The following is a 12,752-nucleotide window of genomic DNA, read 5'->3' as shown; positions in this document are numbered from 1 at the left end:
TCCTAGACAACTAAAGAACCAGACTGGCAGTACATGTTCACGACAGTTTGCTGCTGTGCAGTCGTGGTTCATGTCATACTTTTGAGAAAATAAGTGGCACATAGGTTGAATTGTACCTTCTTAGGACAGTCAGCAACTGCCATCACTGTGTCATTTCCCACGTAATTTAAGGTATAACTAAAGGCAGGTATTTTTGGACATCTTTGTTTTTACTTGTTATGACTGATACTTTAACTACATACTCTGTGACAAAGAATAGAGGACTTGAAATAAGCAAGTAATCTTGTGTCGTTCATGTGCGTTGCACTGCACAGAAATTCTTTGAATTAAGTATGAGAATGTACTGTTCCTATGTTATATTCAAAAGTACACTGCAATCAACCTTTATAACCCGTTCTCAATAACGTAATGTGCCTTTACATTCTACCAAACATGTGACAGTTGTTTCTGTGATCTGAGTACATTTTTCAGTTAAGAATGCACACAATGCATTTTTTAAGTGATGTCAAACCAATAAAATGCTGTACATCTTAACAAGACCATTGTATTACAGTCATATAAATTAAACACAATTCCATTTTCCACATCTCTTTTTCTCATGTCTTTGTGTTGTCCTGTTTTACTATTGCTGCAGAGCAAACTCTTGATTTCGTTTAGGGGAGGTTGGATGAACTTAAACCATATAGTACCATGAAATAACTATTTAAATCCTGCTGGAGAAAACGAGGTTTTGCGTGATACACTGAAAAGAAATTGTATGAACTTACAAACGTAGGGAGACACCGCCGTTGTCTCTGTGAGCCTCGTGCAAAAGCTACAGTGTCTTGAAAAAAACTGCTCAATATACTAATTTATTCTTCGTTTTCAGTTAGGTTAATTCCTCTTCCTTGACGTCCGAGAGTACAGGACTCAAAGCAAAATTTCAAAAGACTGACAAATGGCAGTCTGAGAAGTGCATCCTTATTCTATTCATGCAATGTGGAGGAGGGGCGCTTTTAGAAATGAATTATACGTTCAGTTTCTGCCTGCGTCATCTCCAGTTTTACCTACTCTCTTCCTCGATGTTAGTATCAGTCGCCAGTTAGCTGCGGACACGGAGGCTATGTGGAACTTATCTCTGGACAAAATCAATGACTGTCTTTTACCTTTAACAATAGTGTCATTTAATTGCATTGCACGATGTATAACTAGTATTCCCTCATACCTTTTACAGTGTTTGACTTGACATACGGAGTAATTAGCTAGTCCAAATAGCTTGGTCAGCTTGGTTAGCTGCTATGCTAGTTAGCAGCTAGTAAACAGTGGATAATACATAAACACTATGATGGCCGGGGTAACACCAACAACGTATGCAGCAGTTATTGTTTTGTGACACAATCAGGTAATGTACGCTTTGCTTGGACACCACCCACGCATACTCCTAATGCAACACACTCAGTGTCTGCCACATCGCTAACCTTTTGGATAGGGGTTGGTTTACTAGGGTTTGTTAACCTGAATAACCTATCTTGTGAATGTATACTTAACCTGACTATTTTAAGCAGTTGTTATCTTTTACTAATGTTAGCAGTGTTGACTTAGTTTACGTGTGTTGCTTATTATGATAGCTTGCCATTATCATTATGATGGCTAAGTTAGCTAATAGCAGATTAACGAAACGTTTGAAATATGTAATGTCATTTATTCTGACAGTTTTTTTTTTTGTTTAATTGCGATTGTTTCGATATTATTAACTTCAAATACGTAGGAGAATAGCGCGCTATTAACAGCTGAATTGATACAAATTATTGATAAAGGTTTTTATGTTTTTTAAGGATCTCATGCACCTTTTGTCACCACCCGTGCTACTATACTGTGGTGCTTCCGAACATCCCTTGGCGCAATTTTAGTCTTTTATGAGTAGAACTATTTTAAGAGAGAGAAGCAAATTTTAACTAATCCTGGACTTTGCAAATGTGTGACCCCTAAAGTTTGAGGGATACATTTTGATATGTTCACAACTGAGATATATTCACAATGTATATTGCTGACTATGTGTCTCACTATTCTTTCCTAATCCTAGAGGTAACATCATGAATATCGTTCGACTTCTGTGCCGTCACAAGACAGCCCTGGCCATTGGAGGTCTCTGCCTATTTGTTGTGATCCTTCTGTTTCTTGCCAAATGTACCTCTGAGACATTAAAGCCAGCGGACTCCCCGGGAAGGGCACCGCGGGCAGAGGCACGAGCCGAACGCCCAGAGGCCGCCCCTCGAGCTAAGGAACGCTCAGCCTTCCTGGTTGTCCTCATTACTACTGGACCCAAATACACTGAACGCCGTAGCATCATCCGCAGCACCTGGCTTTCCAAGCCGGACCCTGAGGTGCTTGCTCTCTTTGTAGTGGGTACCGAAAGTCTGCCGGCAGAAGACCTCCAGAACTTAAAAACGGAACAGGTACGCCACCGTGACCTCCTTTTACTTCCGGAGCTCCGCGATTCATACGAGAACCTTACCCAGAAGCTGCTTCATATGTATTCGTGGCTGGACCAAAACGTGGACTTTAAGTTTGTCTTGAAGGCCGACGATGATACTTTCGCCCGCTTGGATCTCCTCAAGGAGGAGCTAAAGGCCAAGGAGCCCAGCCGGCTTTACTGGGGCTTCTTCTCCGGCCGCGGGCGGGTCAAGACTGCCGGCAAGTGGAAGGAGAGTGCCTGGGAGCTCTGCGACTACTACTTGCCTTACGCGTTGGGCGGGGGCTACGTGCTGTCAGCTGACCTGGTACACTACGTGCGCATCAACGTGGGCTTCCTCAAGACGTGGCAGAGCGAAGACGTGTCCCTGGGCGCCTGGCTGGCGCCCGTGGACGTACGGAGACTTCACGACCCACGCTTTGACACAGAGTACAAGTCGCGTGGATGCAACAACAAATACCTGGTCACGCATAAGCAGAGCCTGGAGGACATGCTCGAAAAGCACCAGACACTGCAAAGGGACGGGCGTCTGTGTAAGGAGGAAGTGAAGCTCAGACTCTCTTACGTTTATGACTGGAGTGTGCCACCCTCACAGTGCTGCCAACGCAAGGATGGCATCCCTTGACCTTTTTTTCCCCCCAATACTTGTGCTGTTACACATTGTCACTCGCTATTTATTTATTTATTGATGGTGTCTCTGTGCTTGACCAACACATAGCAAATATGATGCTACAGGTTACATTTTAATTTGTGAATTGAGCAATCTCTTTTTTTTTCCCCCCTTGTCATTGTTTGTCATCATTAGCAGATGTCATTTTCATCCGTGGGAAGAAAAGGGTGATCCAGAAGCCAGCTCATTTGATGTTAGGGAAACAGTTTGTTTGCTTCTCTTAGATTAAATAGATGACGTTTACCGTTATTTAGACGTGAACTCTGATATAGAGCTTTATTGCTTCCCCATTCTTTGCCTAGATTGATTACTGGATTTGATTTCTGTATTTAGATTCCATCATTGTATTCTTGTAGGTTTCATCCTGCGTGAAATGCAGTAAGCACCCCGTATGTGAGATGTGTGTTTGTGAGTTTTTGGATGACATGATAGTGGTTGGTCTTAACAAATATCAGCAATTGCTCAGACTGTCTCCTGACTTTTCATTAAATTGACTTTGTGTAGGGATCTGTTAATGCTCATACACTCATCCATTCCACTGTCTCTACTGTGTTTGGTCGTCACTGATTGTTAAACTTGCTGAATTTAAAACAACCTATTGTTTCCTTAATCTGAAATGTTTATGTTTACATGTCAACATTTTTTTGTTGAGCAAGGCAGAGGAAAGTAGACAGATATGTTGGCAAAAATGTTTTTATTATAATTTTAAAATTTGCTTTTGAATGTGTCGTTGACAAATACATGTGTCCAAATACAGTTGACTGTACATGCTCTACATTTCATGGGTCTTCCATACCACACATTGCTTGTTCTTAAAAAAAGACACTGTGTGATTGTTGCTCCTGAATGTTTCAAATTTGCTTTAATTTAAATTATTAACACAAAGTAAACTAGTGTTCTGTCAAAACGGTGAGTTCTTTGGATTACTGATTATTCAAAAACATGCAAGAAACAACAAGTCTATTTCTTTAAAACACTTGAGACATATGTTACAAAGATGATGATGATGATGATGATGACAGTGGCAATTTTGGCCTGTAGTAAATGAAGTCTGTTTAATAGCCAGACACCTGGATATGTCTCAGGTTCTCTCTCACTCGCACAAATTCTGGAACATTCTCCAAGTCTTTCCTGCGCTTCATCTCCTCCAGTTCATACTGTAGACAGACAATAGTTTGGCTTTTTACACAAAGTGGAAGGATTTCTAAGTCATCTATATTTGACATTTGTTGCAATTTCACTTATTATATCTATATTTAGATCACTACATGTTGTAGCAGAACTCAGTTGTTACTGACACTATGGTGTTCAGCACTCTTTTTCTTCTCAGGGTGTGGCCTATGGATTTGACTGATTTGGGTGTTTGGGCGTTTTAAGTCATACCGCTAGCAATCTTTCTTTCCTCTTGCGAAGCTTCCGCTCCAGGTCAGACCGAGGTCGTAGGGCCTCCTCCCTCTCTTTGTGCTGCTCCAGCCTCCGCTGTTCCAGCACACGTTGGAGCTCTGGCTTTTCTTCAGGGAGCAGCCCCCTGGAAACACGGGGGGGGGGGGGGGGGGGGGGGGGGGAGGGGGGGGGTCAGTAGGTCACAGGTGAGTCAGTGAGTCCACAGTACCACATAAACCATTTTAACAGGGAAGGCTGGTTGCCTGGACAGACTACTTGTGATGGCATTTCCCAGTTACTATATTTTTACGGTTGAAATGATGCAACTGTCAAGCCCGAGACTGTTCTAATGTGGTTAGCTAAGTCATCTAAAGGCAGCTCCATGGCGGTTAGAGTTTGGTTGGACCTGGTTCTGTATCCAAAATGTAAGGCTTGGAGAATTGAATGGTACATGGAGCATAACTCAAACCAAACAGTATCTTATTAAAAAATTATGAATGGTATGCAAAATGCATACTTCCGTTGGTTAGTCTGTGCAGCTTTGACTTGATCTTATTCACATGCCAGATTTAGAGATGAGAACAATTTACCTAATTCTATTAGTGGCATCCTGGTTCATTTTGCTCCGCAGCTGATTAAGGTCAACATATGAGTTGTGGCATTTTTCATATGAACAAGCACAGCTGGTGACAAGCTGCAAGACAAATCATATCCAACAACAGTATCTCATGTTTGACAAGATTTGTATGTAACTCTCACCTTTGTCCTGTGGTAATTTTCAAACATCCTGTCCCAAAGAAGCTAGACAGGAGAACTCAGATAAATGTCCTTCCCTACGCCCACTAAGTAATTCCATTCCTTGATGAAGATGAAGCAAACAACTGACTGCTTGTTCTCCAAATATAACTGGCCCAATACTGTCTTTCATCAGCAGTCTCCACATTGGCTTCCCTTCCATTTTCCACAGGGAGCCTCACTATTCACTACACAGGAAATAGCTTCATTTAACACGCATCACTAAAAATACTGCCCGTTTCTCAGGAGAGCTTTAAGAATCTTAAGAGGTGTGACAAAATCTTAGCAGAACTATCTTACACAGTAAAGTCCTACTGTCTAATTTCATGCCATGTTCTTTAGTAAAAAGATTTATTTAGGCTGGCCTGCGAGGAGATGTCCTATTGGGGTAACTGACAGCTCTGTCTTGATTGGCCTTGTAAATGTTTAGATCCTTTCACACAGTTTTTCAGATGTATTTATTTTTCATGTATTATTTAACTTACTTTTTATTTTAAGAAATGACCTCTGAATGAAAGACATAATAAATCATTTTTTTTATCTAGGCTGTAGATGAGCATCTGTGGCTGAACACATGTGGCCTTGCCCTGAGGGATTATCCATTTGGCAATGTTTTCACTCAACATCACTCTGTGCCTCATTTGGCCTATATCCAAAGCTGTTCAGGCATCTTTCATTGGGCTATAGCCTAAGATGAAGAGACCGTACCCTGGGTAAGAGGCTCTCCCTGATCCCTTCTGGATTTGCTCTCTGGACCACTGCATTTAAGCCTGTACAAACCATCAGCCTGTAAACAAACACCAGCCTGGCTTTTTATCTGCACTGCTTTTTATTAAGCGGGTGTAGGAGAAACCCAGTGTGATTAACCATACGACAGGCACAAGGTAACACTGGAAGAACTGACGTTATACATCTTGAATAAAGTGATACTGTTAAGGGCGTTGAACCATTTAGGTGACATTGATGAACACCTGTAAACTGACCCTAACCCTAACCCTGTAAAAAGACATGTTATGAGCTTGCCTTAATGAAATGTGGTCTATGCTCGCTTTTATATAAAAATAAAAATGACTCAGCAACAGTCATGAACACTGGAAAAAGAGCTAAAAGAATAGAGGTCATTGGAATAAGTTCCAGAGGATTCTGGAATACTGCAACAACATAGTGTACCCTTACCATTTGTGGCTTAACAGTAGTTCTCTGTGCAGACTTCTGTGACTTGAAGACTCTAGAACTGGATTAGGAACTTTTTTGGGCAGGATGAGATCATCCTGGCTTTCAACAACCTGAGGCAGGGTCATACAAGCTGAATTTTCTGAGAGAGACAGAAATCATTAAAGCAGAATAATATTGTTTTCAATCCTAACTGAATGAATTCTGTTGTCACTGTATATATTTAATAATAAAACCTGGCCCATAGTGTAATGTGAAATACCTGTCATATGACCCCCATGGTCCGTTCCTTGTGAAATCGTCTTGAATGTAAATAACCATAGAGGTTAAAATACTAATATGATTCAGTCTTGTAAATTAGGTTTCCAACATCTGTTCGAGACTTAAAATCCACTAAAACTGACTAAGAAGACTACAACTATTATTTTAAGTAATTAAAAAAAAGATAAAAACAAACAAACATAAGTACATTAAAAATACAACAACAACAACAATAATAATAACAATAATAGGCCTAATAAGTGAAACAACTGTTTTTAAAACACTTTAAACCTGCAGAGGTATAAAATATGGATTAGCTCCTATACATGAGCAATGAGTAAAGAAAAATAGGACAAATTTGAGAATACCCCATCTGATTTCACTGATTTCAACATGTATGTTTCCATGTATGTCATTAGGAAATCCTGTACATTTAAACCAACTGTTCAACGCATTAAAAACTTCAGCAGTATGGATTTTGCAGCAAGAAACTGTGGAGATTATGCTTACCTGTGTACTGTAGTATAGTAGCATATTAAAGGTTTATTCCAATAGGAGATAATTGGCACGCTGGGTTATACAAACTTGCACACATTCAGAGTTACTTTGACAGAAGCTGCTCTCTTGCGAGTAACAGGGGTGACTGCGGTACCTTCTCAAGACACTCCTTACATTCCCTACATCTGATTACCCGTCTAATCGCGCTGCTACCTGGAGAGAGAAACTTGGCTCAATCATATTAAGACAGAACAGATGGTGGATAATACATTTGAACCGGCCTCCTTGCTTCTGCTGTTCTTACAAGCTAAATTGTTCTCCGTCCTTAGGATCAAAGTGTTTTATCAATCTCCGTGGACGTTAACAGTGTCGCATATAGGCTACATAATCATTAAACGTGTATTTGTATGCAGTCATGAATACCATTGCTGGCAAAAACCAATCGTCATAAGTTTGTTCATTTATTTAGTCAGTACTGGCCAGGGTGCCAAGAAGAGTCAGACAACATCTGAGCGTTCCTTATGGGGCTTTGCTTGTTCCAAGCCTGTACACAATAAGGGATTCATGCCAGGTTTAACAATGAACCATTAGTCTTGTGCAAATTTACCGACAAATGCGCAATGTCTATATTTTGGACATTTGCAGCAGCTTGCGTTTTTTTTTTTTTAGATCATCCATCACTGTCATGGAATAGCCTACGTGCAGTTATGCACATTTTTAACAGCATCAAAGGATAATTCAACATAATTGTTTGAAATTTTGTTGTAAGCATACTCAGAGTTTTGAATCAGAGAGCATTCCTTGTGCTAATGTTAAGTCGACGTATCTTTACGTTAAGTCGACAATATCAGTGACGGCCAGACACAGACCTTTGTGGTCTACGTGCATAAATGGTCAAGGCATAGGAAATGATATCAGTAAGTATTTGGGCACCCCCTGGTAGGTCTTAGAGTCTATCTGATGAATCTCCACTGAGAAGGGGATAAGGAGATTTAACATTTAGGCTACGGCTGACCTGCTCTAGTAACCTTTAAAGTATTATAACTGAATTTTCTTGTAATAACTAATTAGTTAAATTCACCATCGTGTTAAATACGTTACAATACATCTTTGAAATGGTGCATTTTTGGAGAACTAGTCGGACTTTGACGTACTGGTGTATCAGATGAAAGTATCCTCGACTATGTTTTGCCAGTAACAATTAACTGAAGTGTAATCTGATCAAAAGAACTCAGGTGCTAGTGGGCTCAGCAAGAAATAAAAGCCTACCATTAACCCTGTGCTATCAATTTTACAAAAAATGCACACAAATTTGTGGCAAGTGCATTGTATTGATAAAGCTGGATACACTTTCAGATGAATAAGGAATAACTCATTCTTGGTCGTCGCTCCATTAATAGTAAGAGAATTTGTAAATCAAGTCTACGTCTCAACATCGCCTCGTTTCGATATCTATATTCAGGTTTATCTGGATTCCACTGCTTTCCCCTGGTGCTGGTTGATGTGGAAAGCTATCGACATTCGTTTGACCATCCTGACAATTTGTTGTTCCATTACTCTGGAGTGATACTATGGATTGTAGTGAATAAGAGCAGTCATTTCATTGGTCGTAAAACAACAGAAAGCCGCGAACATGACAAATGGTAGGTGTTCATGTATGACACGAAAAGATCATGTTTCTTTAGTACAGAGCTGTCAAAAATCTTTAATTTTAATGAGGAAGTGCCGCGCCACCAGGCTCGCTAGCAAGCTAGCAACACACAACTTCAGAAATCTGTGGACGTGGCCCATTTACAAGATGACGGATTAATATCGTTTGCATATTATTTCAGCGCCACCGTTTAACGTAATGAGAATAGATTGTGTAAATAAATGTCTACGTCATATTTGGCGTACATGTAGATTTAAGCGTTTGCTCCGTTGGTTATATGTTAGCACCTACTGAGGTAACGTGAACGATAGTAGCTCTTAAGTTAGCTAACGCATTTAGCTGTGTGCCTGCCCCGTCGTCCAACTGGTTGAACCAGGATGTTATGTTCTGCAAAAATAAAATGTTAATTGGTTCCTCTCAAATATCAGTTACTGATGTTGCCCAGCGGTCTATAACATCATCTCATTTCACCCTAACGTCATCCCTCTGAAAATACGTCATAAATCTTTTTTTCTTATTTCACTGAAATAACACTTCTCTGAACATAAGTTATGATCTGATATGCTTTTTGTATAGTGTACTCTTTCGATGGCATCTTGGTATTTGGACTTCTTTTCATCTGTACGTGTGCATACCTGAAAAAAGTGCCTCGACTGAACAGTTGGCTGTTGTCAGAGAAGAAGGGGGTGTGGGGGGTGTTTTATAAAGGTAAGTGGCATTGGCATTGGCATTGTTGATGGTGTATGTATGTATGGTGTATGTACAGTCCAATCTCATAAAGGAAAATAAAAGCAATAGATTTATTAGTCAAGTCTTAGCACTTAATCTGATTTTCATCATTTTCAAAGTACGCAAGACATGTTTGATTTAATTGGACAGTTGCAAATGTTAAATAGAAATGTATAATCAGTTTAACTGTATTGTAGCCTAGTCTTGTATCTGTGTGTCTTCATGTCTGAGTGTTTCACATTATCCCTTTATCAGCTGCAGTGATTGGGACACGACTTCACATTGCTGTGGCAATGTCCTGTATTTGTATGGCATTCTACGTGGTTTTTCTGAAGTGACACTTCTGGACTACGTCATGGACACTTTGGACAATATTTCATGTGATGCCACAAAAAATGCCAGGCTCACACAAATACTGCCATCTAGTGGCGGAGTACTCGTGGGTCCTGCTCCACCCGTCTCATTCCTGCTTGGTATCACATAGTTCATCCCTGTCAGCGGGTGAAATGGATGAAATGAATACAGAGCCATTCCAGGTCAAATAACTCATTTAATTATTGATTTAGCACAATGTTAAAGTTCTTCAAATTTTTGACTTAACTGTCCAAATTTGCAAAAAAAAAAAAAACAGTCTCAGAACATATATATGGCTTGGATGAAGAAAAAATTGTTTTTGAAAGCTGAATAATATGTATAGAGTGCTTCAGTATGATAACATTTTAATTATATGGGATCTGCTTGTTAGAATTTTTGAAGTCACCTTATAAGTGAGCTACTTATGGAATAAAGCAAAGAGGGTTATTCAGTGAAACTTTGTCATCAGTTTTACAGTAGGCAATTTTAAATTGTTCTCTGTCTAAAAGTTGACTCTTATAAACAAAGTTGCAAGTGCTTGCTTTATTCACAACTCATGCATCACACAATAGTTATTTAATGAAAATAAAAGAGGAAACGGGGGGCATCTCATTTCTGATAATTTATTGAATCAGTTGTACGTTTATTTGGGATAAGGGTTACAGTTCTTACCTATTGATTTAAACTATTTTTCTGTGAATACATGGATTGCATTTTTGCACTGTTCAACCAAAGTGGAGACTAATTACACTACACATAAGCATTATGTACATTTTCCTTTTTCAAATTTTGTATAAAAGTTTTCAAGTCTTGTTAAGTCTTTAAGGTTTTTTGTTGTTTGACATCTACATTTACTTCTTAAAATGGCCCAAGATCTTCCTAGTTCATGAAGTACTTTGGATTAGGCTCCCTGTGCATACATTCTCTCTTTTGGATCACAGTGATTATTTACAGATTTGTAAATACTAAATGCTCAACTATATCCTTATGACAAAGACTGATATCAAGACCATTTGACATTCCATTTTATTACTTTGTGTATGAAAACAGTCATTTGTCTCTACCTTTTAAACAAAAGATAGAGCCAAAATGTTGTCTGTTTATGTATATATTTAATATGTGTATAGCACATTATGTTACATGATCCTCTTGTTGAACCGTTTGAGCAATACTACTTTCAAGACAGATCCAGTTGTATTGTTCGTTTTGGATGTAGTTACAATTGGTCTTGTTTTGAAAATTGTGTAGAGTTTTGATTCACTGTAAAAGATTAGATGAATGTGATTTGATCAACAGGCTCAAACATTTTAAGTACTTGCGGACAGATTTTTTTTTGTACCAAAATGGTTGGAAGCAGTAGCTATGAACACAGAGTTGATGCTCATCGCCCATCCATAGTCTAAGTCTTTAAATCATGATGTGCTTGGTGTACCAAGCTGCTGAGCCCTGTTAACACAGATATTGGTGAAATAATTGCTAAAGGCATTATTTAGCATGTTAAATGATTGTCTCACACAAATGTGGTTTGAAATAGATATAAAATTTGTGCATATTACTTTGCCTGAATGACTTAACCATGAAATCCTGTTCACTGAGACCTGGATTCAAAGAGCTCCAAAGAATGTCAGCCATCAAAGTAAAAATTTAGCTTAAACTTGCCATTGGCCAAGCAAATTACTACTAAATTTTACGTTCAACTGAATTAGGACTATGGTGTTCCTGAGCAACAAAAAGAATTTCTCCATTGGTCAGTTAAAAAAAAAAAAAAAGAATAGTGGAAATTGTGTAGTTCAGCTAATAGACTGGAGGGGGAGAGCTGTTTCTCTCATTCTCAATGGCAGTTTGTCGTGTTTGATTTCTGAATGATATCTAAGGTTACTTTAACAGAGGATTACGATTGCAGATGTTATGGGATTGCTAATGAAGTATACGGTGGTCATTGTAACATCAAAGGTTTTGGATGCCTATTCTTATTCTTTTTTTTTTTTTCTTTCTTTTTTTTTAAGGATTTTTATGTGAAAAATAATAAACTTTCACCATCTGAGACACACATGACTTTAAGACTAATTTTTTTTTTTGCAAAGGAAAGACATTGAAAGGTTAAAGTCAAGCGTTAATCAAAGCATATTTTGTGCCACAAAATTGATTAAACCTAAATCCAGTGTATGAATTGTTTGTGACATAATAAATAGCAAAAAGGGCATACTGTGTTCAAGTGTAAGGCATGGCCACAGGAGGTGCACATGGACACATGTCATTATTTATTCCCTATTCCGTATTGCGTAACCTTGGAGAGTTTGGTGTATTACATCTAGTGTCACATGGACCTTTCTAAAGTAAACATACGCTAAGGGATCTCGTTAAAGAACGTTAATAAAATAGTATTGTCTGAAGAATTAGAGCAGGCACAATGTGTTTTTTCTCTACCAGGCAATCATCATCATCATCATCATCATCATCATTAGCAACAACCACATCATCTGTAAAATTGTGGTCATTATGGGGGGCGTATGATGTTCTGAAAACAAATCTATTTGACATTTTGAATTGTCCTTTTGGTATCGATTGATTTTTTTTAATGAGAGCAAAGGGCATGATGTTCGCGTTTCCATAACGTAAGGCTTCTTGGTGATGTCTTAACATCATATTTGATATGAGCATGATATGAATACTTTTATGGTAATACTCCAGTCTTTTCTGTGGTCTGTAAAGAGCACAGTGATTGCAGGTCAGCGCAATTCATATGTGTAGCTGCGATTCACGTCACGCGAGACTTGGGAATATAG

At 38.9% G+C, this 12,752-nt stretch overlaps 3 protein-coding genes across 3 annotated transcripts; 2 read left to right on the top strand and 1 right to left on the bottom strand.

Annotated features, from left to right (window-relative positions):
• Positions 1-1,198: 1,198 nt before the first annotated feature.
• Positions 1,199-3,171, top strand: b3galt6 (UDP-Gal:betaGal beta 1,3-galactosyltransferase polypeptide 6). Its single transcript, XM_030776207.1, has 2 exons — positions 1,199-1,381; positions 2,063-3,171. Exons 1-2 carry the CDS (start codon positions 1,350-1,352, stop codon positions 3,075-3,077), a joined length of 1,047 nt encoding a protein of 348 aa, XP_030632067.1. The 5' UTR covers positions 1,199-1,349; the 3' UTR covers positions 3,078-3,171.
• A 1,006-nt stretch (positions 3,172-4,177) lies between these two features.
• On the bottom strand, positions 4,178-6,601 carry LOC115815376 (protein FAM107B). Its single transcript, XM_030778332.1, has 3 exons — positions 6,477-6,601; positions 4,506-4,650; positions 4,178-4,279 (listed from the first exon to the last, which is right to left on the bottom strand). Exons 1-3 carry the CDS (start codon positions 6,599-6,601, stop codon positions 4,178-4,180), a joined length of 372 nt encoding a protein of 123 aa, XP_030634192.1.
• A 2,188-nt stretch (positions 6,602-8,789) lies between these two features.
• Positions 8,790-11,986, top strand: tmem167b (transmembrane protein 167B). The gene is made up of 3 exons (XM_030776211.1): positions 8,790-8,875; positions 9,460-9,591; positions 9,868-11,986. The coding sequence occupies exons 1-3, from the start codon at positions 8,866-8,868 to the stop codon at positions 9,948-9,950; spliced, it is 225 nt and encodes a 74-aa protein (XP_030632071.1). The 5' UTR covers positions 8,790-8,865; the 3' UTR covers positions 9,951-11,986.
• Positions 11,987-12,752: the final 766 nt, after the last annotated feature.

Source organism: Chanos chanos, chromosome 6 (assembly GCF_902362185.1).
Source record: "Chanos chanos chromosome 6, fChaCha1.1, whole genome shotgun sequence".
NCBI lineage: Eukaryota > Metazoa > Chordata > Actinopteri > Gonorynchiformes > Chanidae > Chanos > Chanos chanos.
Note: the sequence above shows the minus strand (reverse complement) of the source record. Positions and strands in the feature narration are given on the sequence as shown.